This window comes from Equus caballus, chromosome 12 (assembly GCF_041296265.1).
Source record: "Equus caballus isolate H_3958 breed thoroughbred chromosome 12, TB-T2T, whole genome shotgun sequence".
NCBI lineage: Eukaryota > Metazoa > Chordata > Mammalia > Perissodactyla > Equidae > Equus > Equus caballus.
Genome location: NC_091695.1, coordinates 42,405,857 through 42,433,821, shown reverse-complemented (window position 1 = coordinate 42,433,821; position 27,965 = coordinate 42,405,857). Strand labels below are relative to the sequence as shown.

General features: G+C 50.1%; 1 protein-coding gene across 2 annotated transcripts; it reads right to left on the bottom strand.

Annotated features, from left to right (window-relative positions):
- Positions 1 to 1,957: 1,957 nt before the first annotated feature.
- POLA2 (DNA polymerase alpha 2, accessory subunit) lies at positions 1,958 to 27,965 on the bottom strand. 2 transcript variants are annotated; one of them, XM_001492524.5, is made up of 18 exons: positions 27,158 to 27,965; positions 24,113 to 24,237; positions 23,527 to 23,618; positions 23,063 to 23,120; positions 18,597 to 18,703; positions 16,324 to 16,517; positions 15,602 to 15,690; positions 14,185 to 14,340; positions 13,588 to 13,650; positions 12,852 to 12,894; positions 9,708 to 9,832; positions 9,071 to 9,109; positions 8,302 to 8,375; positions 5,125 to 5,233; positions 4,503 to 4,609; positions 3,594 to 3,653; positions 3,216 to 3,342; positions 1,958 to 2,467 (listed from the first exon to the last, which is right to left on the bottom strand). In XM_001492524.5, the coding sequence occupies exons 1-18, from the start codon at positions 27,234 to 27,236 to the stop codon at positions 2,318 to 2,320; spliced, it is 1,797 nt and encodes a 598-aa protein (XP_001492574.2). In that variant the 5' UTR covers positions 27,237 to 27,965; the 3' UTR covers positions 1,958 to 2,317. The 2 variants fall into 2 exon arrangements, with proteins under 2 accessions (XP_001492574.2, XP_005598358.2); XM_005598301.4 differs by lacking the exon at positions 14,185 to 14,340 and having other exon boundaries at positions 27,158 to 27,623.

Sequence of the window (27,965 nt, the reverse complement as noted above, 5' to 3'; positions counted from 1 at the left end):
AGGGGCTTTTGTTCCCCTAGGCAGCTCTCCCCTGACCCTCCTGGAGACAGAGCCTGAGTCCTCAAGGGCGGCCATGCGGGGGTTAAGGGCAGGCAGCCTCAGGCTGTGCCAGGCAGGCGAGCGAGGGAGAGGCGGTCACCCTGCCCAGGCAGGGCTGGGCCAGGCTGGGCATCGAGGCGTGGAAGGCCAACTAGGTAAGAGTTTCCTCAGAACCACCTGCTTTGCCCTTGGGCTTGTGTGTCGAGGGCACAGGGTGTGACCAGAACCCGATAGATGCCACCAGAGGGGCTTCTGCCCTCCCAGAGCCTTGCTTCAAAGGTCAGGAGCCCCGGCACAGGTGGAAGCAAGAGCCTCATCTGAGCAAGAGGGATGACAGGGCAGGAAACCAGTGACCCAGCTGAAGAGGGGCCTCGGACCAGTCAGCTGGCAGTCGCTGGGCACGACTTCCTGACGGGAGCAAAAGCGAACCATCTGGTGGTGGAGGCACGTCCACTAGACCTGTCTACAATCTGGGGTTCGCATCCTGCTTCCTTTTTGTTTGAGTTTTAAATGCCTGCTCTGGCCCTCCCAGATCATTTCCAACAGTCACACGGCTCGTATCCAGGCAACGGGCTCTGCTCCCATTCATGCTGAGCTCGAGGTCTTTCCTGGGAGGTCGTGCAGCTGCCTCCCGCTGCCCTGCACATGCCTCCCCGGCCCCCCCGGGATGCAGGTCTTTCCTCCCCCTCTGCCACCGGCCCCCATCCCCCCCTGGGCTTCTGGGTCTGAGTCTGTCATAAGGAGAAAGTAATTTGCCAAGGGGGGACCAGGATGTCACCATTCCTCACAAGGCATCTTTAGCAGCAACATGAAGAGCCAAGAGCTGGGGCTCCCAGAGCCACACATGGGCTCCCCCGATAAGGCCTTGGAGCTTTGTTTATCGTGGCTGAGGGCCTGTTGGTTAATCTCCCCAGACAAGGGTTTTCCAAGGCAGGGAGGGGCGGGTTTGTAGCTGACATTTGGCTTGGGAGAAATACAAATGATATTCTCGAACGAGGGCAACTCTATCAGGTTGTGGAAGAGGGGCCCGGGCTCCCAAGATGCCACATCCAGAGGCTGATAGGTCCCATGGCCCTTCGGACCGCGCCTGGATGCTTGATGTGCGGGGGAGGCCGGGGAGGAGAGAGAATCAGCCCCCCAAGCTGGGCCCTGTCTCTCGTTCTTGTCTTCAGAGGAGGCGCCTGTGAAACCAATGAAACAGAACAGCAGCTGCTTGTTTTCAGAGGGAGACCAGTCCCACCCAGGCCTGGTCAGATCCGTCATCCATTCCACGTCACCGCGGGAGGTGGGAGGCAAAGGTTGGACACTGTTAGGTTACCTATTTATCTCTGACTCAAGGCGAGTCAGCACCTGCTGCTCCCACACACACTTCCCCGGGCCCAGCCGCTGGGGGTTTCTGGTCTTGGCTTTGGCATGTGAGGTAGGACAGCCTGCCAGCTTAGGGCAGAGACCCACTCCACGTTTAGCCAGATGCCAGGACACACAGGCACGGAGATGTGTTGGGGGCCCTAGAAGGCCTGGCCTCGTCCAAGTGTTCTGGGCTCTAGGCGAGCCCCGGGCTGCTGCGCAACTTGGCAGGGCCAGCACCAGGGAATCCAGCTTTGGCACAGTTCCGTGAGGCCGCCCCCTCCAGATGGGGAGGTCAGGCTGGGACCACAGTGTGCATGTGAGGGCCGCGCCGGGAGGGCCAGGCACGCGGCCAGCTGCTCGCTCTGCAGCCCAGCCCCGTGGCCCAAGCCCAGAGCACCTCCTCAGCTTCGAGGCCGTGGGGGCCTTGGGAGTGGCCTAAGGGGGACTGGGGCTGGGGCTGGCCAGAAACCCAGTGTGACAGATGCTCTGCCTCCTCTGCACATAGGCCAAGGTGACAACATTCTCTGTTCGCTACCAGGAAAAAGAAAGAGGGCAAGAAAGCTCAGACTCCGAAGTCACACTCAGAATTTATTATTATTTCTCCGAAAGCTGTTTCTGTGTCTGATTCATGTAAAAAATCACGAGGCCTTCTTGCCTTTTCTGAGCATGCTGCATCCACAGCCAGTTTGCCCTGGACTCCGCGTCTCCATGAAAAAACAAGAGCTTTCTTCCAGAAAAGCTCAACTCCGAGTTGGGGTCCAGCTGCACGAGGCCTTCCCTGCTGGGCCCCCTCCCTGCGGCCTCTTCCCCAGCTGGCTGCCTCCTCTCCTTCACCTTCCAACAGTTGGGATCTTGTCAGAGACCTACGCCGGGGCAGTCGGACGTCTGCGGGGGCCCTTGCAGTGGGGGGCGATAAAGGACCGGATCCTCAGATCCGGACCACCTGAGCGGCCACACAGGGGCTCCGCCTCCCCTCGCCCTCCGCAGTCTGCCTCCTGAGGTAGAGTCGGCCAAAGGTGCCCCCCACCTGCCCTTTGGTGAGGCGCCCGGGGTTCACACAGACACAGCCGAGGATGTCCTGGGGAAGGGAGAAGACCGTGGGTTTGGGAAGGGACTGAGGTGGAAATGCTGGAATCATCTAACGGCTGGACCCCAAAGAGGGCTTTATCAAATGGAAACGTGGGCAACCAAACGCATCTTAAGTCAACAGGTTAACTTATGACTGGAAACCTCTTGAGTCTCTGAAACAGAACAAAGGTGACCTGGCAGGGAGACAGTCAGCTCCCAAACTTGGAGACAAACCCGATCTGTTTATTGTCTCCCACCGAGAAGCAGAGTTTACCTCTCGATGTTGAACTGGGTCTGGTTTGCCAAGAGGGGGTTGGCAGGTGGATTCCCTGTGGGGACTGGGAGCCGATCCCCCATCCCCGGGTGGGCGGGGCCTCGGGTGGCAGAGATAATGACCCAAGCGCTTCCTCAGAGCTCTCAGGCTGAGCCCACTGGGAGGCACGGCAGAGTTGGGGGGGAGGGGGGAAGGCAAGTGCTGTGTGAAGGTCCTGCCACTCTGACGTGGCCCGGGGTGTTCTGGAACCACTGTTTGAGGGCCTTCCCACTTGCCTCCGGGGCTCCCAGGCGGGGCTGTCTGAGGAGAGCTGTTAACTTAAGCGTTTGACCACAGACTTCTGTTCTCGTCCCACCACCTCCCCCAAAGAAACGAGGCCACCAGCCCCATGAGTGGACCCCCAAAGACAGAGGGCCGGTGGTCTGGAAGGGAAAGTCAAGGGCTGCTTCTGGCATTTCTGGGAAAAAGCAGAGTTCAAACTGACCTTCACGAAGTATCTCAGCTCTGACGGGATTATGAAGACATCTGGGGTGACAGGCAGCTGGGCGTAGGCGTAGAAATTCTCGTAGTCGATGGCCATGTCCTCCTGGGGAGGGTAGAGCGGGTAGTAGCTAGAGAGATGGAGAGAAACAGTCAGCGGCTGGCTCGGGGACGCCCGTCCTGCTGGGTCCCCTCTCTGTCACTGACCCCAGGCTTTCACAGACCGTCTTTTCCTCCCCTCTCTGCATCAGGGGGACAGAAGGCGGGCTTGTCATCCAGGTGGAGCTCCCTGCTCATGGCCTGGGGAAGGCTCTCAGATCTCTCAGAGCTCCGCGCCCCCAAAGCGCTCCGTGGGGTCGGCTGTTCCGGCGAGCAAGCTCACCTTCTCTGGGTCAGGATGTGCTTGAGGACCCGGCTGAATCTGTCGGACGTTCCGGAAGAACTGGGGAAGGAAGAGAAGCAGGAAAGGGAATGTAGAACCTTGTCCTTCGGCTCCCGTTTCTCTTCGGGGAGGACTCGAGGATTTCATAGACTGGAGAGAAGCTCCACGGCCAAGGCTCGGTGACAAGAGGGTGGCTCCGGGGAAGATTAAAGACCCGCCCACAGATGGCTTGGTCTGTTCCCACATGAGAAAGGGAGCGGGACCCTGGGTGGAGGAGGGAGAGAGCAGGAGTCCCTGAGATCAAGACCAAGGCAGGCCATTAGCCAGCCCCGCATTGTGCAAGAGCACACAGTCTGTCCCAGTGCGAGGTGAGCATGTAGTTCGGGTGACACTTGCACTTCCCACCTCAGCCGACGGGCACACACCCATCACACTGAGCACAGGAACTGCTTTACACCCCCGCCCGTCGGCGGTGATGGGAGAGCTGACCTGCCGAACTAAACGCCACACTGGGCTGGCTCTGGCTCCTTGCAGAGCGACATGCTGTTCTGAAAAGGCGAACACCCTTAGGAGCAAATTTACAGTCCGTCCTCCACAAACAGGGACACCCACTCTTGATTAGGTCACAAATGAGGGAAGGGAAGAAAAGTAGACGAACTTCTGTGGCTGTAAATTAAATGCAAAGACAGAAAGGATGTGGTTCTTTGGGGTCTCAAACACTGTAGAGTCAAGTGGTGAGAGAAACAATGTGTCAACCGCTCCCCTTGGGTACAGAGAAACTCAAATGGCCCAAGGGTTTGGCATAACGGACTCCTCGGTCAAGAATGTCAAGCAGCCGCTTGGCCAAGGAAAGGACCAGGATCCAGAGGGCCAGCCTCGCTGCCTGCTGGACAGGGACACACCTCTTACCTACTGATCTCCTCGGCCCCCATGTGGAACAGCAGGTCCGTGGACGTCAAGCCAAAGATCACGCCGTTTATGGAGAAGCTGCAGGGCTCGGACAGGAAGTGGACTCGCTGAAATGGAAGAGAGTCGAGGCAAACCTTTGCCTACCAAAACTGGAAGCTTCTTCCTCATTAAAGTGGGGGGTCTCCAAGGGCTGGGGAGACCACTGAAAGGGGGGACCGAACCAACGCATAGTAAATTACAAACACATTTGTAAATTTACTACCCGTGGCCGAGTGGTTAAGTTTGCGTGTTCCGCTTCGGTGGCCCAGGGTTTTGCCAGTTCAGATTCCAGGTGCGGACATGGCACCGCTCGTCAGGCCATGCTGAGGCGGAGTCCCACATAGCACAATCAGAGGCACTCACAACTAGAATATACAACTATGTACTGGGGGGCTTTGGGGAGAAGAAGAAGAAAAAATAAATAAAATAAAAACTAAAAAAAAAAAAAAAAAAAAAAAAGGAAGCCTAAGATTCAGGCCCTGAGCATGTCCTAAAAAGGCACCTCTGCCCTCGGGGACAGAGCTGGGTCACCTGTGGCACACTCACTCTGGCTGCCTGCTGCTCAAGGCGGGGGCGCTCGTACCTTTTTGTCCTCTTGAGGCAGCTCAGAGTAGCTGAAAGGTGGCTGTGGGTACACGGGCTCGTGGTGCACATCTCTCAGTGAGGGGACAAAGACGAGGTGGGAGCCGGAGCTACGTTGTCGAAATATCATCAGAAGGGGGAGAGAAATGAGTGCAGTTGAGTCAGAACAGCTGGATGCCAGATTGAGAATGTCAGAGCTTGGTATAAGACCTGATTTCCCGGGGAGAATTTCAGAATTGACCTCTTCCATGAAGACAGGTGCTATTTCCCAGGGGACCCCGTGAGTGAAGGACAATTTGTTCTGATTGACACACATCCTCCTCGGTAAGGCTCAGGTGGCCCAGGACATACTTCCTCCTGGCTCTGTGTGATTTCCACTGGCAAGTGGAAGGCGACTGTTGTTTGGTAGAAAAAGAGAAGAAACTGAGATAGAGAAAATCTAGAAAGACAAGGATGTGACCAAAGAATCAGAACCTCAGAGCCAGAGTTGAAACCAATGTTCTGATCCTCACACTTGGCCAACTGATGTGGCTATAGCCTTGGTTACAGGGTCTCCCTGGTGGGCTCCTTCCCGGGGAGGGTCAGTGGATCTGGGGACCGCCTTCATATTTAGAAGATCACACTGTGAGCTCCTGACTAACCAAGCACCGGGTCACAATCACAACAACGGAGGCAGAGACATCTTCGAGGGATGGGCAAACACAATTGGCTTCTCCCAGAGCCAGTCCCTTTCCTCTCACCTAGGGAAGAGGTGCCCTCAGTTTTTATTTCCCAGCAGACCGTCTTGCCAATACGAAAGAAATATTTAAGAGCAAGAGTAAAAGCAGAGAAGGCAGATGATTCCTTTGATGGAGGCAGGAAGAGAGTCTCTAGGGTTACAGCGTATAGTGAAGAGGAAACCTTTAACTCTTGGGGCACGGTTTATCCTCCCCAGCCACACGAAAGAGGAAAGGGAAAAAAGTCCTATTTCCTCGGTTCCCTCAGCTGTGGTTGGCAGAGTGGGGCCCATCATAAACCAAACAGGCATAAGGTGCTACTTTGGGGACATGGTTACAATCCACCAATAGCCCTCACTCCAGCTCCCTCTCTTGCTTAAAATGTGTGCCCTTCCCAGATGCAGGTACAGATATGTGGCTGCCTCTCATATGGGACAAAGGTAGTGGTGATTGTTGTCACACTTGTTACTTGTTTGTCATGCCTCTCAAAGTGTGAACTGAGACTCCTGCAGCAGAAAACCAGAATCTTGAGCCCAAAGGCACTTTGCACATTAGTTATAATCCCTCTGACACTGACAAGTTCACTATAATTACTCAAGTCTGCCAATTTGGGTGCTGGAGTCTGGCAAACAGGCCGAGGGTCGCCTGAATGGGACAGTCTGTGCTAAAGCTCCCAAGGGCTCTGTCTGTGATGGACACAAAGGGCAGACGTGCAACTGGCCACTGTGAAGAGAGAGATGTGCTCTGTTCCAGTGTGGGTGCCGGAAGAGCAATGGTTAAGGAGGAAACAGCCTCCTGCTCATGGTTATAGACCGGCTGTAGGGGGAGGGATCTGAAAGAAAATTCCAACTATGCTGAGCATTGCACAACTTCATCCATCGCGGTGGGAGGGTCCTCGTGGCCGCTCCCTCAAACGGGCCGAGAACTCGGCGGGCTCCGCTCAGCTCCTCGACGGAGGAGGCGCTTCCTCACTGGCTCTGGCTTTTACTGATAAATCAGCTGAATGCTCTGCATTTCTGACCTCTCGGGAATAAAAATAAATTCCCGCGTATATACTGTTTGGGGAAGGGTGGAGCAGCTCCCCTCCCACGAGGCACACACTGGGCGCAGATGAAAGTGCCTGGTGGTGCTGGGCGCTCACCCTGGGGAACAATGCCTGCTCTGTTCTTTGTTTGTACCACTGCTGTCAATACCACACGGGGTGAGGAACCAAAAACAGACCCCAATCTCAAATGGAGAGCACCCAGCCAGCGCTGGGACGCGGCTACCCAGGCCCTGCCTGTCCCCGAGGAGCTCTGAGGGATGACAAACAGGGACACGAGTGCTGCTCCTGGTTCTTGGGGTCTGTCTCCTGAGGAGCCCCAGGCACCCTCCAGGTCTGATGAGCTCGTTCAGGGTCACAACAAACCTGGGAGGCAGGAGGGAAGGTGCTGGTGTGGTCTGCACCAGAGGAAGGGAGAGAAGAAGGGCAGGTCCAGCCACCGGCCGCCACGGGTATCATGCAAGTCCCCCGACTCTGGCGTAGGTTAAGGGGCATTTGTTCCCAGTCCGCGAGGCCTAGCCTACTGGCCCTCACTAGAGGTTCGAGAAGGTAGTATTACCACTAATCGACTCTGGGATCAGTTCTCACGGCCAACGGGCGGAAGATTATACCTCATGTTTGAAAAACCACCTTTGTTATAGACTTGTTTTTAAAAGCTTAGCCTCAGGAGTGTTTGTTTTTTATGAGCTCAGCTCCAGGCCAGCAGATCCCAGAGGGGAAGTTCCGCCACCTATACCAATTTCTCCCAAACGCTGGCACCAGAGGAAAAGGGACAGGAAGAGAGGACGTCAGCTTCCTGAGTAACTTCACTGTAGTTGGAGACTTCCTGGAACACTGAAGTCTGGACTCTTTCTCTCAAATGAGAACCGCACGTCTCTTTCATCACCGCTGTGGCCTCTCAGAGTTCCTTCCCCTCGGCCTCTGGCAAGGAGTCAAGATCCCCACCCTCGCTGAGCTTCTCTCCACCAGGCTTGCTCCAGCCACTGCCGACGCCCCACGAGATGTGGGGAAGCACTGACTCAGGGAAGGACTTGGGCTCACCCCAAAACAATCACTCACACGACGCGATGGTTGGGGCCTCTTGGGATTCTGTGATGTAAGCCATCCTACACTTCTCAGAATCATCGGGAAGATTCCCATGGAACACGAGTTATACCAAAGGGAGAGTGAAAAGGGAGGGAGTAAAGGAAGAGCAAGGGAGGGGCGACAGGGCACGCAGCCGCTCCTTTCAAGTATGTTTGTGTTTTACAAAGATGCCTGTTAACGCGGCGTCTGTGCACTTGAAGTTCAAGACTTCTGTCCGATCTCCGCAGTTCAAAAGGATGAAAGGATCGGAACCGCCACTACACTCGAACAGTTTCAGTTTCTTAATGGGGGGCCCTGGAGAAACCTAGGAAGCTCAAGCATTTTGAGTTCTGACCTTCGTGTCCCTTCGATGATTGTGCGTAGACATTGCTTGAAAACATCTTCAAACGGACTCGTCAGGAGACAGCTCTGCGAGAACAGAGAGCAGAGTTAGAGGGGAGGTGTTGGCGTGGCTCTCTGATCCAACGTTTGTGAGAGGACCCTAGGTGCCAGCGGCTGAGCTAGGAACCGCAGGAGATGCACCGATGAAAGAGACGCGGTCTCTGCCCCGAGAGCTGAGCCTAATCGGGGGCAGGAAAGGAGATGGAGAAGAAGCAATGCTCTCGAACGTCAGCTGAGAGAAAGACTCAAAGGAAGCATTTGGAAATCCTTTCTGTGGAAGGTAAACTGTCCAGAGACAAAGGGCAGCTGTCCGGAGAAGAGCTGGTGTTTTATGCATCAAAGGACAGCAAGTCGGGGGTCCTCGCACAGAGGGCAGCAGCCAGGTGAGGCACGGTCACATGCACAGCTCCGTGACCCATGGGCACCTGCGTCTGTGCCAGTGTTCCTGTGCCTGAGCGTCAAGCGTCACAAAGGAACATGAGGACTCGTATATATGAATTTCCTCCCTGAGCTTCCAAATGGCCTTGTATTCTGGTGAAACAAAGGCCTGAAATTCAGTATCTTTATCAAAAATGCCCTGCTACCACGTTTTTCTGATTTGCTACAGGGATCAATCTAGGTTTGTTACAGAAGCAGGATAAACGCTGAGATATGAAAGTACCAGCAAGGGCTCAACTGAATGCAAGTTTCCAGTACCTCCCCCTCCCAACCCCGTCGCTTACCTCCACCTGCTCATGCTTAGCATCCAGGAAAGGTCCAAACTGCAAATAAGCCCGAGGGGAGAAACAAAGGTACCAGAAGAACAAATCAGAACCACACGTGTCCCGGCGGCCTTCACAGAACCTCTCTTAGCAGTCATTTGCCCAGCGTCCCCTGCCCCTCCCAGGCTGCCTGTAGAGCCCGGGACGGTTAGCAGATGGGTGGGGGCACCCAGCCTGTATCACAGGCAGAAGCACGTGAGCTGGACGGAGGGAGGCCACCAGGGTCCCACAACCAGTCGTATTGGCTCCTACAACCCTGGGCTTTCTTCTGCCCTTCTAAACCCCATGAGGGAAATCTGCCACCCACAGCAGGACAGTGAGCTTTAAAAAGAGATTAAGTTCAGGGGCTGGAGCAACGAGACAGAGGCAAGGAGACTGCAAAATCAGTGAAGGGTGGGAAAAATGTTGGGCTTTTTGGGGTCAAGCAAAGGCCTACAGACCATGTACTCCCCCCAAAGACGCAACTAAGAACTAAAAATATTTATATAAAGGAGGAGAGTCTGGCATGCTTCCTAAAGATGTAGAACCACGGTGGACCTTTTTCTAAGGCCGACTCCCCGGCGTCCCCATGCGAAGCGGCCCCAGGAGGGCTTCCTACCAAGACGCAGACGTCCGGCCGGTCGCGGTTGATGATTGCGATCAGGTCAAGCAGGGGCTCATACGTGATGCTGTCAGATGTGGTGTATGGTCCACAGGCCACCAGGACCATGCTTTGCTCAAAATCTAAGACAGAAAGGATCAGAGTGTTGATTAGAAGATCCTGGGATGGTGGTAAAAAAGGACAATTAGGGAAAAATGCCACAGGATTACATTAGTCAAGAGCCTCTTCATGTGTGCAATGCTGGGAATCCGAGATGAATGAGACCTCATTCCCATCCTCAAAGAACATTCCACCGGCTGGTACAGGCAGGTAAGTATGAGGATGCTGGCACACACGACAGGCGCTTTATTAGCAGTGCATAAGTGAGAGAGGGAAGCGGCCGGCAGGAGAGAACTGATCAGTGAGATGTGCCTTCTATGGTGGTAAAATATATATAAAATAAAACTGACAACCTTAACCATTTTAATTAAACATTTCAGTGGTATTAAATAGATTCCTAATGTTGTGCAGTCATCCCAGCACCCGGCTCCAGGAATCTTTTCATCTTGTAAAACTGAAACCGTCCCCATCAAACGCTGACCTCCCATCCCCGCCAGCCCCCGGCGACCACCATTCACTGTCTCATGATTTTGACACTTCTAAGTATCTCATATAAGTGGAATCGTCCAGCATTTGTCCTTTTGTGACTGGTTCATCTCACTTTGCTTACACTTGTAAGGAGAATTTTCTGGGAGCAAGGGCAAGGCAGGTGCCTGGGGAGCGCTGAGATTTGAGGGCGTGGTGACAGGGAGTATCAGTGGTCCAGAGGGGCTGCAGAATGTGCTATCTGGGGAGCGCAGAAACACAGGCTGGGGCGCAAGGCTGGACTGGAGGCGACTGGGACGGGGTGCAGGGGCGCCGTTGTTGCTGGGCCGCCCTCACGCACTGCCCTCTTCCTCACAGCGTCTGCTTTCCTTCTGGAGAAGCTGCCCGTCCTGCAAAAGGCAGTCTAGGGGGACTGGGAGTGAGGTGCACTGTCCCCCCCTAGCCAAGATGCCAGCATGGGATCCAGTTTAAACCATTCACCCTCTCCTCCTGGGTTCTGGAATCTCAAGGTGAACTACCCAACGACAGAAAAAAGGCTGGAGCCGACCTACTCCAGCAGAGGTGACCAGATGAGACGGTTGGGGAATTCCTGCTACCTGGAACCTGGAGTTGCTAGGTCCTCCTCCTGGTTCTAAGCCTGGATTTCTAGCCCTGTCCAGTCTGTGAGCCACCTGCATTCCCCCCAACAAATCCTCTTAGTCTTACGTTAGTCTGAACCAGTTTCTGCAGCTCACAACAACAGAATCCAAAGATCCCTGATTTTCCACGCAGCTGTGCCAGATTCCTACGGCTGCTGAAGCAAAGGCCCGCAAGCTTTGTGCTTTAAAACAATACACCTTCCTTATCATACAGCTCTGGAGCTCCGAGTCCTAAAGTCAAGGGGCTGGCAGCGCTGCGTTCCCTCTGGAGGCTATAGGGGAGAATTGGTTCCTTGCCTTTCCTGGCTTCCAGAGGGTGACCTGCATTCTTGGTTCACGGTCCCTCCTCCAGCTTCAAAGCCGGCAGCCTAACATTTCTAATCTCTGACTCTGATCCTCCGGCCTCCCTCTTACAAGGACCCTGTGATTACAGCGGACCCACCTGGATAACTCAGGCTACTCTCCCCACCTCAGAAGTCCCTTTTGCCATATAAAGTAACACATTCACAGGTTCCAGGGATCAGGGGCCATTACTCATCTACCAGAGCGGCAATACCACGAACCGAGAGAAAATTCAAGAAGAATAAGTTTCATGCGGTGCTGGGGAGAGGAGAAAGTTGAACTTGTTCTGAGGAGCCTACAGGAGATGCAAACCCCAGAGTAAACAGCAAGTGCAGGCGGGCACAGCCCACATCTTGTTCTGTGTCTCCCTGAGCACCGAGCCCCATACCTCGCACACAGGACGTCTGGTAACAACCAACCCAGCTGCTTCCAAGGCTTCCTGGGCCCGCAGCTCAGGCCCTGGGCATCTCAGCCGTGTTCGTGTCTTGTCATTACCCGGAGTTGATCTAATATCACCACTCTTACTGCCATAAACACATATTCTCTGAGACAACGTGCAATGTCATAAACTCCTAAATTTCCTTCCCGATTCCAGGCCGTCTCTAAGAACGACCTCACGCGACACAGTCATGCATGATGACGTTTCAGCCAACGCTGGACCGCTATCCGACAGCGGTCCCATAAGATTAGTACCATACAGCCGGGGGGTGGTAGGCACCACCATCCAGGTTTGTGTAAGTGCACTCTGTAATGTTTGCACAACAACGAAATCGCCCAACAACGCATTTCTCAGAACGCATCCCCGTCATTAAGCGACGCATGACTGTATTAACGTGTGTGGGGTGTTGACAGCATGCCAGCGTTGGCCATCGCATTGCTAAGCCTTAACAGTCTACTACTTTGCTCACAAAAATGCTTTGAATTATTTTGAAGCGAAGTTTGTTAAAATTTCCTTTTGTCTTTTCCCATCTAGATTTATTACCAAATAGAAATTTGTCCGATTATTTAATAAACTTTTTATTCTGGAATAACTTTAGCATTGTAGAAAAGTTGCAAAGATACTACAGAGCTCCTGTATGTACACCTGTCACCCAGCGTCCCCTAACGTTAACAGCTTACATGACTGTGGTACCTTTGTCAACGCTAAGGAAATAATGCTGGTACATTACTGTTAACTCCTGACTTTATTTGGACGTCACTCATTTTCCCACTAATGTCCCTTTTCTCTTCCAAAATTTAATCCAGGATACCACATTGCACTTAAAGAAATTCTTTCTTAAACTGCTCCTGTCTTTCCTTTTTTCAAAGCAACGTTCAATACCTGTTAAACATTAATCTTTGAACAATAGGCGCCATGAAGTCAGAACCTGGTGAGAACACGGACAAAGCTGACTAGCCTCAGAGCCCTGCGTTCCACCAAAGGCCTGTGACCCCACCAATCTGCTGTCACCCTTAGCGCTCTGTCACTGTGCTCTCAAACAGCTTTGGAAGCTTTCTCGGGGCCTAAGGAACCGCACCCCTGGACCCTTGTCCACCACCCCAGTGTTGGCAAAACAATGTTGGAACCAAAACTCACCTCTGTCCTCTTCGGTGGGCTGAAGGAATGGAAGTGGCACACCCTTAAAAACAGGAGAAAAGCTAAACTGAGGTCTTGCCCCAGGCACGGCCTGAATGCAGGCTTGTCTGCAGGTGTGCGTGCGAGGATGGTGGCGGAGGGGTGAGAGAGAGGGAAGAAAGCTCCCTAGGTTGGTTGTGCACCTTGAAGCTAAAAGCCCACAGAGCTGATGGCACCAGCCATTTTGCTCCACTGCTCAGAGTGGCAAAGAAACCCAGTAATGGGAGGTGACGGCTAAACTCAGAACACCCAGCATCCCTCTGGGAAAGGATGGGAGCACAGGGTTTCCGCTGCTTCTCCTCGCATCCTGTGAAAATCTGTGGAGGATTCCCGCCTAGAGCAGGGAGGGGGAAACCACGGCCCGGGGACCAATCTGCCTCCCGCCTGTTTTCGTAAATAAAGCTCTCCCGGCACACAGCCACACTCACTGGTTTACAGGTTGTCTCTGGCTGCTTTGGGCAGAGATGAGTCATCGTGACTGAGACTGTAAGGGCCGCAAAGCCTAAAATATTTACTGTCTGGCCCTTTGCAGAAAGTGTGCGAACCCATGACGCAGGGGTAGGTTCTCACTCTACTGAGAGAGAATCAAGAAGCAAACAAACAAACTCTTAAAAAGGACTGGTTTCTAGGACAGACAGAACTGCCCATATTGGGCCTGCAGCAAACCAGGAGGGAAGGTGGGGGGCCACTGTGGTACCTCGTAGAGTTTGGTGGCCACAAGTTTTCTACCAGTTGTGTTGATTCCTTCCATTATTACAACCTGAAAGACAAGATGCAAAAAGGATTGCAAAACAGGGGCGATAAACGAGGGCTGGAATAAATGATTCTGATATGGTCAAAAGTATCATCTAGCTAGTCTCATTTTGTAATTGTAAACTTAAGGGTATTTGTCTAGAAAACAAATTAAGGCAGTTGCGTTAGCATAATAATGTTTTCCACAGATGATCTAACTTTTAAAACACACCCATGAGGGAAAAATTATTATTCCCATTTTACTGATGATGACACTCTGGCTTAGAGAGGTTAAGTAACATAGCGATAGTCACACCTCATGTGGTGGAGCTAGGATGTGAACCAGGGCAGCAGGTCCCAGAGCCAGGTCAGGGCGTACAGGGGACAGTCAGAATCCCTACACCAGTGTCTGCTCTTGGGCCTGTGCTCCAGCCACACCTCATGGCATCAGAGGTGGAAAGCAGCTGGCTAGTGATGAAATGCTTATTCTTAAAGCCACAGCCCACCATACACACTAGAAACGGCATGGCTGCAAGCCCGTGGGGATTGGAATGCATCTCACCTGTCCAGGAAACAGAGAATATTCTTTGAGTTCAGATAAATCCACTGGAATTTGAGCGCCTGAGGAATGTTCCCGGTCCCCCTCAAGAATCACTGACTTACTGTTCAGCTTCCCGTTGCTGTCACAGCCAATCTGGCCCAGCAGAATGACAGGCTCCTACCAAAGGTGCAACATAAGAACGACAGTCTTTGGGATAGGAGCTCAAAATCTGAAGTCAACGGAGTGAAGAGCAAAACAAACCCCAAACAACAATAAACATTTTTTGGTGGGGCACCATTTTGAGTCTGCAGTGACCATAAGCATCATCAGTGACTCTCGGGGGTGAGAACTCTTAAAGGGCATCTAGTCTGCCCACCCCTCAATGCTTGAGCCCCCTAAGTGGCTGTCTAAGCTGGTGTATCTCTAGCGAAGGGGACCTTGCCCTCACACCCCCACGGCTGCCCATGCATCTCTGGACAGCTCTGTTAATAACAGCTCACATTCATTGAGCTTACTAAGTACCAGGCTTGGTTCTAAAGGTTTACATGCATTAACTTATTTAATCTCACAACTGCGAGTGGAGACTATTGTTGTATCTGTTTTACAGATGAGAAAAATGAGCAATGGAAAAGTCAGATCGTTTAGTAAAGGTCAAACAGTGGGTGAAGCCTGGGTTGGAAGGTCGGAAGTTAGGCTCCAGAGCCATGACCTGATAACCACATACCACGCTGCCTCTTAACAGGAAGTTCTTGGCTAAACTGAGCTGAAATTTCTCTCCCCGTGGCTTCCTCTGTCCTGTTCCCACTCCTGGGGGCAAATTGAGGAAGCCTAATCCTTTCCTACAAGACCGTGCATCCCAGCCTCCCCTCCACTACTTCCTCCCAATTCCTCCAAAACCTCCTTATATCACGTGGTTTTGCATATCTTCCCCAACTGGTCATTCTTCTCTGAAAGCAAACATATGACAGAGGAACCTCACAGAATCTTCTAGAACACATCTCCTCTTCGATTAAAAAACGTTCTAGAGAGAAAGCACTGGAACATATGCCAGATTAAATCTTGATTTAAAGATATTATTGGCAGCAGTTGGTCCGTAACGACAGAGACCAAACTAGGGGAGAGACTGAGTCACTGTTTCTGGAAATCCTATCCCTGCTCTTGTCGTCATATCCCGACACTTGGACGCTTAAGGCCTTTGGTCTTTGCTTATGTGCAAGACCCTCATCCAAGTGCAAAGAAAATGACTCTCTCTGGTCACCAAACCAGAGAGCACTTATAAGTCTTTCTTTAGAAGGACCCATTTTACCAAATTCAACCAAGACAGATGTTTTAACTAGAACCCAGACAAGATGTGAAAAAAGGAAGCAAGAGGATGCCTTTCCACCATCGATTTAAAAAGACAACAGCAATTCGGAAGGACTATTAGAAGAACTCTTACTTGTGCTGGGGCTAGAACAGGAGTGAAAGCCTCAATCTTGTAATGTTCCTTGAGTTCACTGCCAAGTTCTTCTATCCTACAGGTCAGAACTGAAATCCCAGGGGGGAAAGCGTGTTTCAGACATTTCACTTGCCAAGAAGAGAAAATACAGCACATTGTAAAACAGTACAGTCAGTCACCTTCCAGAAGCAGGAAGGGTGCCGAGGACATCTGGCTGATTTATACTCTCTAAAGCCCCAGCCGACTTCCCAGCATGTGGGGGCTGAATCTGGCCTTCCATTCGGCCACAGGAGACCCCTGGGTGGCACAATCCCAGAGAGCCAGCACGGACCCCACCCTCCGGCCTTCCTTTTACTCAGGTCGTCGATGAGATTTACGGAAGTCAAGCCCACCCTAGAGTGTCCAGTTCTTCAGGAAGAAACCATAAATGTCCTCACTTCCCTCTGTACTTGAATCGGCTTCCCTTACATAGTTCGAGCGGTTGTTACTCAGCGATGGTTATGTGCTTCTTCTTTAGCAAAGTGATGTGACCTGGCAGAATCACTCGGAGCATCACCTCCTGTCCCTTCACTAACTGGGGCATCTGGAGGACATCTACCAACTTCTATTCAAAGGCTACCTCGGAGCTCGTTCCACCAGCCCTAGCTGAAGCTTCGTGACTTACTCTAAACCCTTCCAGCTGGTTTTGTAGCCTCCAGAATTTGAAAGGGACAAATAATTACCTTCTCGAATGTCTGGGAGCTTCTGAAACATCGATTTGTAGCTCCCGGTGAGGGACTCTGGACACCCCACGACCTTCAAGCTGATGTTACCGGCTCCTCCTCTCCCAGACCAAGACATTCCCTGTGCCGAGCCAAAGGAGGTGACCACTTCTCCCCGGTTATTTCTCGAGTTGTACTTCTGAGAAGGAGTAGCACTAATTGGAGGCAAAACAGATTAACATGACTGTATTCATATCTAAAGGGAGAGAGGAATAAAATGAGGTTACCTCTTAGAAATGGGGATTGGAGAAATGTCAAGCTGGCCTTGAATTTTATAAATCTAATCAGCTTAATGGGGTTGGACATCCCAGACCTGAAAGGAATTTCAGGAATGAGGGGCTGAGGAATACCAGGCTGAGGAATAGCAAATGTGTTTAGAGAAGTTTCGAGACAGAGACATATTTAAAAGGTCGTTCTCTTGGCTTAAAACTAAACAAAGCAAAACAAAACCCAAACTCTGAATTGATTACAAAGCAAGCTTCAAGTACCATTTTCTTTTCTTTCTTATGAATTTTGAGTATTTACTGGAACGTCACCAGAGCCTGGAACTGTGGACAAGCCAAAAGCCGCTGTGCATATATACAATAGCTCACAATACCGTGTAAAGTAGAAAGAACAAGGAAATGAAGTTAAATGAAATTAAGCAGCCTTCCTAGTGTCCATGGCGGTGGAGATGTAATGAATTCAGTGAGCTGGGGGGCAAGCATTTCCATTCTCTGGGGCTCAACTGTCATGTTCTCCTGTTTCCACTGGCTGACTGGTAAATTACACCTCCAGGAACACTCAGATGTTGCTATCTGCTTAGAACAGTGAGGGCTTCTAATCCTTTGCTGTGAACGCAACTTACAGAGAGGGCTATTTAAAACAGGCTTCCTTTAATGCACCCAAACCTCCCAGGAACCAGTTTTGTGTGGGCACCATCACCCTCGTGCCATCGTCCTTCTTCCCACAGAGAGGCTACAGAAAATGAGCTCAATTAATTCTCTCTCTCTCCAGTGCAGCCTCTACCTGAATAATTTACAAGTTACTTTCATAAATTACAAAGCCACCTTCTGATGTCAGCTTTATTAGTGTGCGTTTAAAAATGATGAGGCAGCCTATCGCCAACTTCCCCAGGCTCCGCTCCACTAAGCCCCGTGGGACATCCATTACAGCCGGCCCTTAACTCGATGAGCCGCTCACACAAGGTCAGCTGTAAACACATCCACAGCTTTCAAAGCATGGCATGTTTAGGGAACATCCTGCTGTAACAGGCCTGGCACACCTGTGAGAACCATCTCTATCCACCAGGTTTCAAAGATGCCCTTCTAAGTCTAGAAAGCTCGTTTCCAAAAACAGTTTGAGAACTCCCCAAAGCAGGAGTGGACCAATTAAAGTCAAATTGTCCTTCAGAATCCAATGACCACTCATCCTGGAGGATTGCTATCATCTCCTTATGAAAGCGATGGAGCTGAAAAAGCTTGAGCTCTGCTTAGTCTAGAAGACTAAGTTGAGGTGGTGACCCCTGGCATTAGTATTTCCCTAAATGGTTAACAGTACTCTTCCTTCGCCTCATCCTGATGTGGCAGCACCTAAAAACCTTTCCTCTACTCGGCAGAGCCCTCGCCTGTGGAACTCTCTAATATGAGACGTGTCATTTACAGATTTCAAAAAACCACGTGGCATCGTTGTGGATTTACGTGTAGAGGTGGCGGCAGGGATAAAACACCAATTAAGTCAGTGTGGATTCACAGCGACAAGAAAACCCTCAGAAACTAGCTGTAACCCGAGCGAGGAACAATAAACACGTTGTGCAACATTATGAACAAAGATACGTGCTTTTCGTTTTAAAAAATAAATACTTTAGATTAAAAAAAAAAACAAAAAGGAGAAACCCAACAACACACCAACTAACAGAAACAGGTGAAAACCTATTTGCCTCTACTGGTAAGACTCAGGACTCCCAGACTTCTGAATAGACAAGTTGTTTTCAGTAGAAGATATCAGTTCCTGATCTACGAAATGAGCCCCAGAAAAGTGGGTGGAAAGTGAGTTTCCCTAATTACCATAGAAACAGTAATTTTCCACACTGGAAGAGAAGGCAGGAGGGAGAGAGCACTCGACTTTCCAGCCAGTCATGCAGAGGTATCATGTGCACACATTCAAAAGTCACTCTGTCGTCAGTCTCTGCCAGGTAACCGGAAAAAGGGGAGGGCAGCCTGCTTTCTGGCAGCTGAATTCACTCTGATCCATACCTCGGAGAGAAGCTCGACGGTGAGAGGAGCTGGTGGGGGCTCCGAGCAGACACCCTCCTTTTTGTTAGGGAGGATTCTGGGGTGATGACAGCTCGCTTCTGAGAACCCTAGAAACAAAACGGGAAACGAAATCCCAGTCACTCAAGACTCCAGTTGCCAATTAAGTGTACAATTTCTCAGGAAGAAAGGGGGAACAGTGCCCAAATGGAGGGCGTGAGGTCGGATTCAGTTGGTTCTCTTCCTCAGGCCCCATCTTCCACGCATAATCCCACAGAGAAATCTTCAGCAGCTGTAACCCAACATTCACCAAAAAGGATTGAAAAGCAGGTAACTGTCCTGTCAAATCGTTCCTGCAGCCCCTTCCTTTCCCTGCTTCTCTCTGCTTTAGAGAGAGTGTGGGTTTTGCCTACAGTTTTGACCTGCACGGACACATTTCCTGAGAAGGCACGGGACCATGATTCCCTGGTCACAAACTCTGATTCGTAATTTTGGCAAAGTCTACCACACATTTTCAAAATTAAAGAAGGGAATGATTCCAGGCAGATAACACGGTTGAGCGCATACTTGGAGAGTGACCAGCAAACACCTCAGTGAGGGTCACTTCTGCTTTCTGGTTTTTGCTCATCAACAAGAATCCACAGATATGCCCAGGATGGAGGAGGACACCCACAGCTCAGAGATCTACTGCTCCCCAAAGTCTCGGATAACTGACTGTGGCAGAGCAAAGACAAAATCCTTGCCCGGACTGCAACCAGGACGCCGGCTGGTCTGCAGAGCTTTCCCTGCTCTTGGGCTCCCCCTGGCTGCGTAGGTCGGTTATGCCACCAAAGCGGCCTCCTGGCCACGACTGCAGGAGATTCAAAACCATCTTTAAGCAGCTGGAATGGAAACTGGATTTACACGAGACTCCTATGCCACCACTCTTAGACAATAGCTACTTTTTAATATTTCTTTTTAGTATTATAACATTTTTCCAATTCAAAAATTCTAATAGTTACAAATTCTAATAGTTACAATCTTAGTTTTAATATAAACCTTTGCTTAAGTGTTACATATACTGATTTTTTGGTTCTATATTAATTATGAGCATTTTCCCACATTGTCACAATCTTTATCCTTTACAGTAGCTGTGTTGATTAAATTGATATATAATAATTTACACTATTACTACATTACTACTTCTCTACTGCTGGACGTATAGGCTCCTTGTAATTTTGGGTGACTATAAATATAAATAATGCTGAGATGCCCATCTTCACGCATCTAACTTTCCCAATAAGAATCCAAATAATTTGGATTGTTTCCTTAGGAGAGATTCGTACTAGGGAGAATTATTGGGCCAAAGGATGGAAAAGATTTTATGGTTTTGATAAATTTTCTCAAATGATTCTCCCAAAAGACGCTTCTAATATCCAGTGGGCCAGAGAACCCTCGGGCCAATGTTGGGAGGGGTATCTGCAGAGAAAGAGTCTGTCTCCCAGGACTCGGCAAGATGATGGTGCTCTGGGACCCGTGCGGTCTCGGGCGCTGTCCACAGCCTCGCGGGGAAACCTGATGGTCAACAAGCCAACTGCAGTCACGCTCCCTGGGGATGTGCTCCCTCTAACCAAGCTCACGAGACCCATGATTAACACCACACGCCAGCTTATTCATTCGTAATGAGAAACACAGTCACCGAACGGACCAAATTCTCACATGCTGGGGAAACACATTCTCACACCACCCAGAAACAAACTATGGCCACGGATGCCAGCTTACTAATTTACCAGAAATATAATGCCAGTGGCATGGGAACTTCAAATCTTCAGATTCTCTTTTTTCACATGGAAAGCCAAGTTAGAACCAGAAGATTTACACGGGGAGGATGGAGGCAAAAGACGAGCTGCCGACTGCATACGTCAAATATTTCATGGTGATAAGCTAAGGCCGCTGACACATTCATCTCTGTAAGAGGGACACCTGCCCCTGAGACCTGACAAGGCTCGGGCAACCTCACCGTGGCACTGTTTGTTGGGAAAGGCCATTGGCATGACTCTTATCATGCTGCCACTGATGCCTGGCCTAACGACGACGGAGCAGTTTCCTCGTGATGGGTACCGTTCTGAGCATTTTACAAATCTCTAGCCCGGACCCATACTGCGTCTCCTCTGAACTCCAGACACATATTTCAAATTGTTTGCTCCTTTCAATCCCACTCACTTAGCTCTGACTCCCTGGCCACAAACTTTGATTCGTAATCGAGCCACCTAAGTACTTCTGTAGCAGGAATGGGGTGTCCTCAATAAGGTGTTTCAGCCATTGGAAGGGTCTACACTTCCACAGTAAATTTGCATCTGATTTATGCATCAGTCTACTGAGAGCTGGGTTACCATGAGTCAGTCCCCAAGAATATGATCAACCCTGGACTGACAGTCAAATCAGATAAATTCTGGAGCTGTGAAGTTGTCAATCAGATCGACATTGTGGTAGTCCCACCAGGTATTGCAATTCTGCTTGATCCTACCTAGAGAGCCAACCAATTGCCCTTATTAGGAAGGTCTGTCCTTCAACAACTATTAACGTGCCAGGCACTGGGAAAACAGAAGTGAATAAGGCAACATTTCTGGCCTCAAGGAGCTTCCATTCTAATGCAGGGAGACAGATGAAAACAGAGAACATATAAGACGTCTCATGATATTAAGTTCTCTTGAGAAAAATAAAGCAAAAGAAGAAAGTGAAGGAAGGAGAGAGGAGGGGGTTGCTATTTTAGACAGATTTGTTCCCTCTGACGGGGACTGACGAGGTGGACACATGTTCGGTGTGTTTGAAGAAAAGCAAGGAGACAGAGTAAGGACGAAAGTGGAAGGAGGACAGACGGAGCAGGGCCAGCTCAGATAGAGCCTCAGACTCCCTGGTCCAGACTCTGAATATTACCAGGGAAGATGGACAGCCAGGGAGAGCCGTGAGCAACACAAACCTGGCCTGCCTTTCATTTGCAAGGAGCACTCTGGCTGCTGTGTGGAGAATCGATCAGAGGTGGGCAAGACGGAAAGAAGCCAGGGACCAGTTAGGCTGCCCCACTCATGCAGAAGGAGACGACGGCGCTGGGGACATGGTGGTGGCAGCGAAAGGTGATGAGAGGGCCTGGATGCTGAAAAGAGGCCCAACAGGACCAGCATATACGTTGGATGTGGGGTGTGAGAGAACAGGACGATTCGAGGTCTCCAAGGGTCCCAGCCTGAGCAGTGGAAGAACGGAGGTGTCTTTACAGAGATGCAGATTCTAGGAAAGGACCACTTTAAGGTGAAAATCAAGTGTTCATTTTATACTCTCTCCAACTTCAATAAGCTAAGGGAACTCTCATTCTTCCCTTTAATATTATGCGCACCTGGTTTTGGTTAGCACCTTCATAGGGCACATTTTTAGCTTTCCTGCTCTCCATGGGCACACCTAAACTGCTTACCTTCTTTCTCACGTCATTTACTTTGAAAAGTTAAGGCTTACGCCATGTATATGGGTTTCCATAAGTTTATTCTGCATAAGGAGTAACCATTATTACTGAGCGCTTTGCTGGGGGCCTGGCCCTTGACCTATTCATTTTATCTTCAAGCCCTCCTGGGAGCTTCTTGAGAGCATAGCCCCTCCACGCCTGTTTCATTCCCCACCGTTTGCCCAGTGTCTGGTACAGCACCTGGCCATAGTAGCTGCTCACCAAACCAACAAACGAATACTGATTTTACAGCTAAGGAAACCGCAGCTCAGAGAGAGAAAACAACTCACCCAAGATCACCGAGGCCTTCTGACTCAGCCTTTGAGGGCAATGCTTTTCCTCTCCCCTACCCTACTTCTCACGCTGGGGTCCAACGCCAGAACTGCATTATTCAATTAATGATCTCCACTTGATACAAAACTATGCAACCATTAAAAAGAGTAATTGTGGAGAAAGTGTATTTATAGAAATCTTATGATACGTTAACTGAGAAAAGCAGGATATGTGTTCACAGGACGGCTGTGACGTAAAAACATCTACGCAGGGGCTGGCCCTGTGGCCGAGTGGTTAAGTTCGTGCACTCCGCTTTGGCGGCCCAGGGTTTCGCCAGTTCAGATCCTGGGTGCAGACACGGTGCCACTCGTCAGGCCACACTGGGGCAGCGTCCCACATGCCACAGCTAGAAGGACCCACAACTAAAAATATACAACCATGGAAAAATAAAATCTTAAAGAAAAAAAAAATCTACAAATAAAGGGCGACTTTGCAAGGGTAGTGTGGTGCATTCTGGGGGCTACAAGCAATTTAAAAAAACCCAAAAAGCAAAAAAACATTTACGCATATGATCGGAAAGGACGACACATAAGTGAAATATAGTCGCAACTGTATGAGTGGTTAATTTTCTCCCTCAGAACTTGAAATGCTGTGATAATATTTTTAGAATAAAGAAAAAAAAATCCTACTTGTACAATGCAATTTCCAAACACCGAAGGCTCACCTTAGAGGGTGTGGTATAAGAGTTCAAGAGGGTCTCCTCTTCTTCCTCCACTTCAATTCTAAAAACACTGGTTAAGAAAAACAATAAACTGGGCCAGCCCTGGCAGCCTAGTGGTTAAGTCTGATGTGCTCTGCTTTGGTGGCCTGGGTTAGGTTTCTGGGCATGGATGTATACCACTCATCTATCAGTGGCCATGCTGTGACGGGCTCACATACAAAATTGAGGAAGACTGACAACAGATGTTAGGTGAGGGCAAATCTTCCTCAGCAAAAAAAAAAAAAAAAAAAAAAAAAAGAGCAAAACAATAAACTTCCACCCAAAATCTAAGACAAGGACTGATTAAATAAGAAATCTGAATATTAGGTACTTTTTATTATTTGTTTTTAAATTACACATGGAACTCTAGAAAAATTATAAAATACGACATGTGGCTTGATGCAATGACCTTCCACAGAAAAGGATACAGCTCTTGTATGGAAACGATGTCTCTTGCTCCCGCATGGCCACTGTCCTTGGAGGCACTGTGCCGGGCTTTGGACAATCTTTTGCTCAGAAACTGAGGAATAAAAGATAACAAATATATTATTCCATAGGCAAGTAATAGAGGAGGTATGTTCCACAGCCATGAGGTAATAACAGGCATCTGAAATATAATCAAAGATATCAAATCCTCAAAGTAAGAATTAAGAGATGCACACGCTAGGCTAAAAATACTTATCCTGTGACTGTTTCTCTACAACACATAACAATTCTAATAATAACGCCAATTATTTCTTGAAGACCCACCACCTGCTGGGCACAGTTTTAGGTGATTTATATCCATTCTCATTTCATTATTACAATAATCATAAAAAATATGGATTACTAGACACATTGACAGGAGGGAAACTGAGGCCCAGAGACGTTAAGTAGCTTCCCCAAGCTCCCACTGGGACTGGAATCCAGGCCTGAGATTCCGAAGCCCACTGTCTTCTCACGATATCACACCGCCTCCCCTACAGAACAGAAATGGCGAATTCTATCATTCGATCGCTCACATTTTGTTCTTACCTCATGCTCAAAAGAGTTCAGGGTCTCTGAGGTAATGTTAGCTTTATGTGTGCTGGTGCAGAAGGCGATCAGCTCATCCACCATGTCCTCCTCTTTCTGTCCATAGTAGACGCACAGCTCTAACACTGTGTGTGGGAGGAAAATTGCACATGTGAGAACTTAGTTTATTTTTTGAAAAGAGAAAATAATCCTCTATTTCTTCAATCAATATTTATTCAGCCCTACTAGTGCCAGGCACTGTCCTAGGCACGAGAACACAAAAGTGACCAAAACAGAGAAGAATCCTTGTTTTCATGAAGCTTACTAGTGGGGGGAGACGGAAAACAAAGAAATAAGTAAAATAGGTATGTTAGATGGCTAAATGTGCTATGTAGGAAAATAAAGCCGGGAAAGGGATCAGAGAGTTGGGGGAGGGGGTGGCCATTTTAAAGACAGTGATTAGGGAAGAAGGCTGCATCGAGAAGGGGATATCTGAGTAAAGACCTGAAGGACGAAGGGAGTCATGCAGTGTGTAGGGGAAGAACTTTCAGGCAGAGATCCTGAGGGAGAAGCAAGAGGCCACTGTGGCTGGAATGCGGCAAGGAAGGAGCCAGAAGATGAGTCGAAGGGGTAAAGGGGGTGCAGATTGTGGGCCACTGTGATTACCCTGGTTGGTACTCAGTCTGAGCAAGCTGGGAAGTTACTAGAGGGTCTGAACAGAACCGTAACATGATCTGAAGGGGACAACGGCAGAATCAGGGGGACCAATTAAGAGAATCGTGGCAAAATCCAGGTGAGAGGTGAGGGTAGCTTGGCTCAAGGCGGAGGCAGTGGAGGGGGTGAGAAGTGGCTGGACTCCGGAAGGGATACACCCTGAAGGTAAAGCCAGTGGGATCTGCTGACGTGACGTGTGACGGAAGAAAGGAGTCAAGGACGATGCTGGCGGGTTTTGCCTGAGCACCTGGAAGGGTGGAGCTGCTGTTAACTGAGGTGAGAAAGACAGCCCGAAGAGCTACTCTGAGGAGATGGAAGAGACACTAAGAACTGAGTTTTAGACACGCAGAGTTCGAGATGCCAATGAGACATCCAACTGGAGACGTCAAGTAGCCAGATGGACAGACCAGCCTGCGGTTCAGGCAAGAGGTCTGGGATAAGATATAGATTTGGGACTCCTCGGCAAAGACATAGGATGTAAAGCCATGAGACCAGGTGAGATCACCAAGGGAGCAAGTGTATCTTAAGGCTCAGGACGAGGCTGAATCTGCACAGCCTGAGAAGTGGTGACAAGCAAGGCAGGACAACTAGGAGTAGTGTTCGAGAAGCGAAGAGAAAAACGTGCTTTAAAGAGCAGGACATGATGAATGGCGTCAATGTTGCTGATCAGTCAAGATGAGGACTGAAAGTTCGCCACTGGCTTTATCCAGTGAAGGTCATTGCTGACCTTGAGAAGGGCAGTTTTAGGGAAGTGGTGGGGATGAAAAACCCACAGAAATGGGTTTAAGGAGGAAAAATTTGAAGATAGCAAGTACAGGCAAGCCTTTGGAGGAGGTCTGCTGTAATTAAGGAGAGAACTGGAGTGGGAAGTGGGGTCTACAGAGTATTTTAAAGGCGGGAGTAAGAACCACATTTCTATGCTGTTAGGGAAAAAAATCTTATAGAGAGGAAAATAGTAAATCTGTAAGAAGGGAGAATTACCGGAGTGATGTCCTTAGGAAGGTGAGAAGGAATGGGTTTTAGGACTCAAGTGGAGGGTTTGGCTTTTGCAAAGAATATGGAGAATTCATTCCCTGTAATAGGAAGAAAGGCGCAATATATGGCACAGATACAGGTAGGTGGCAAGAAGTAACGGTGATAGCTTATGGAAGTTTTCTAATTGCTTCTATTTTGTCAGTCAAACAGGAAGTAAGTTGATCAGCCGAGAGTGAGAGTGGGACAGAAGGATGTCAAAGGAGGAGAATGTGGAAAAGAATCATCTAGAAGATTCAGAGTGAAAAGACCAGAAAAATACGGTATGACTGTCGGGCAATATCCAAGTCCCATTGAGGGTGGTGATTATGAATTCAAAATCTAGAATTCCGGTGCCACTGCCAATGTCGGTCCTATGTGAGATGGAAGCAACAGGCATCTTGGACTGAAGCCTTCACAAACTGGGTTCACACAACTAATTCCTCTTGTTTTGATTTTAGGCCCACTGAATAAATTTCTGACTATGATTGGGCTTCTCGTTTAAGTTTCCTTTTAGGAAGAGAATGCACTGGGCATCAGAACTTGAAGTATTTTGATCTCTCATGAGAAATTAACTGTTTGCATTCTGGTTTTATATATTAAAAAAGAAGTTCAAACTTGATGAACAGTTAAGGCAGGTGCACATTTATCCTGATTCTAAAGCTGAGAAGTTCCACGTCTCCCAGGACTTTGCTTCCAACAACTCCTTACGCTGCCCCAGAGCCTGACTAATAGGACTGGACTCCGGGACAGGAGATGTGGGTTCACAGACCAGCTCAGCCTCTTATGTCCTTGTGTGTTTCTCCATCTGTAAACAGCTCACAAGCTCCCTAAAGTTCCTTCCAAAGCTGAAATTCAATTTTAGGAACCCACCCCAAGGGCCTCCTATTTGCACAGACCACCCACAGCTCTGATAAGAAGCGATGGATTAGCAGAAGTTTAGGGACAGGCTGCAAAGCGAGGAGCAGGAGTAAAAAGCTCCATTTCAAAATCCCAACATCTCTTGCTCTGTTATGAGGCTTAATTTCCCAACTCTGGAGATGCCGCCAGGTCTGTTGTGAACCTGGCACGTCCGAATCCCACCTTTTCTGGAACTGCGTTGACTTCAAATCGTCCCTCGTCTTCTTATCTTTGACTTGGGATCCAAGCAGCACCCCGTGAGCATTCAAAGCCCCCACATCCCTAATCCCAAAACCCAGTTTGACCGCTCATCTCGCACACACCGAGTCCGACCTAGGGGAGGTGAAAGGTGGAAGCGCTCCCCTCTGGGTTCTAGGCGCTGGGAACACGGAGCGAGAGCGTGGACCCGGGCTGGGGTCCGGGAGGGGGGGAGGGACTCACATTTCTCGATGAGCTCCTCCTCGCAGTCCTGGCCGAAGATCTGCAATTCCTCCAGCAGGCGCTGGGCCGACACGGCCATGGCGACCCAGTTGGGGGCCGGGCCCAGCCAGCTCCGACCCAAGTCCAAGAAATCACGGGAGTGGAGATCGATGAGCACGACGAGGTCCCTCTGATCTTTGCACCCTCCGGGGGACCAAGACAGAAGGTGACCAAATGGCCCAAGACCTCAAGCGGCCAGAAGGCCCAGCCGTCAGTCACGGAGAAACACTTTTTTTTTTTAGTGTGGGGGAAGCCCCCAAACGCCCGAAGGACGGGAGCAGAAATCTCGGGAAGTCGCTCCCCTGGGAGAACGTCCTGGTTCCTAAAAGCTACCGCTGAGCATCTCAATGACGGGAACAGAATAGATCAGCAAAGAAAAACCCGCCAAATGGTTTGCGCAGCGCGCGCATGCGCGAGACGCGGGTTTAAGCCCACCCCTTCCCCTCCGCTTCCTTCTCAGGGTTTCCGACTCCGCGCGCGCACGCGCGTCTGAGGGCGCGTGCGCACAAACGCTGACACGCCCGCTCCCGCGCCTGCGCCTAGCAGTCTGCTTGCGGCTGCGCAGTTGTCTCCCGCAGGGCGCGAAAACAGCGTTGGGGCGCGCGGCGTCCGTGGCTGCGCGTGCCGAAATCGCGTTTGTGCACCGCCTGTTTTGCAGGTACCGCCTGCCAGGCGAAGCTCCGTGACGCACGTTCGTCGTCTTTCGGTCGTGTGCCTGGGGGCGCAGGCGCTGTCCTGTACACGCCCGCGAACGTCCCGAACGTTCTGT

What these genes read in the sequence shown, in the direction of transcription:
- POLA2 (XM_001492524.5), bottom strand. Translation starts at nt 27,236, where the DNA reads ATGGCCGTGTCGGCCCAGCGCCTGCTGGAGGAATTGCAGATCTTCGGC. An exon ending in TGGCCACCAAACTCTACGAG is followed by an intron (nt 12,895 to 13,587) that starts GTACCACAGTGG and finishes CCTGTTTTTAAG; the next exon opens with GGTGTGCCACTTCCATTCCT. An exon ending in GGCCGGACGTCTGCGTCTTG is followed by an intron (nt 9,110 to 9,707) that starts GTAGGAAGCCCT and finishes GCTTATTTGCAG; the next exon opens with TTTGGACCTTTCCTGGATGC.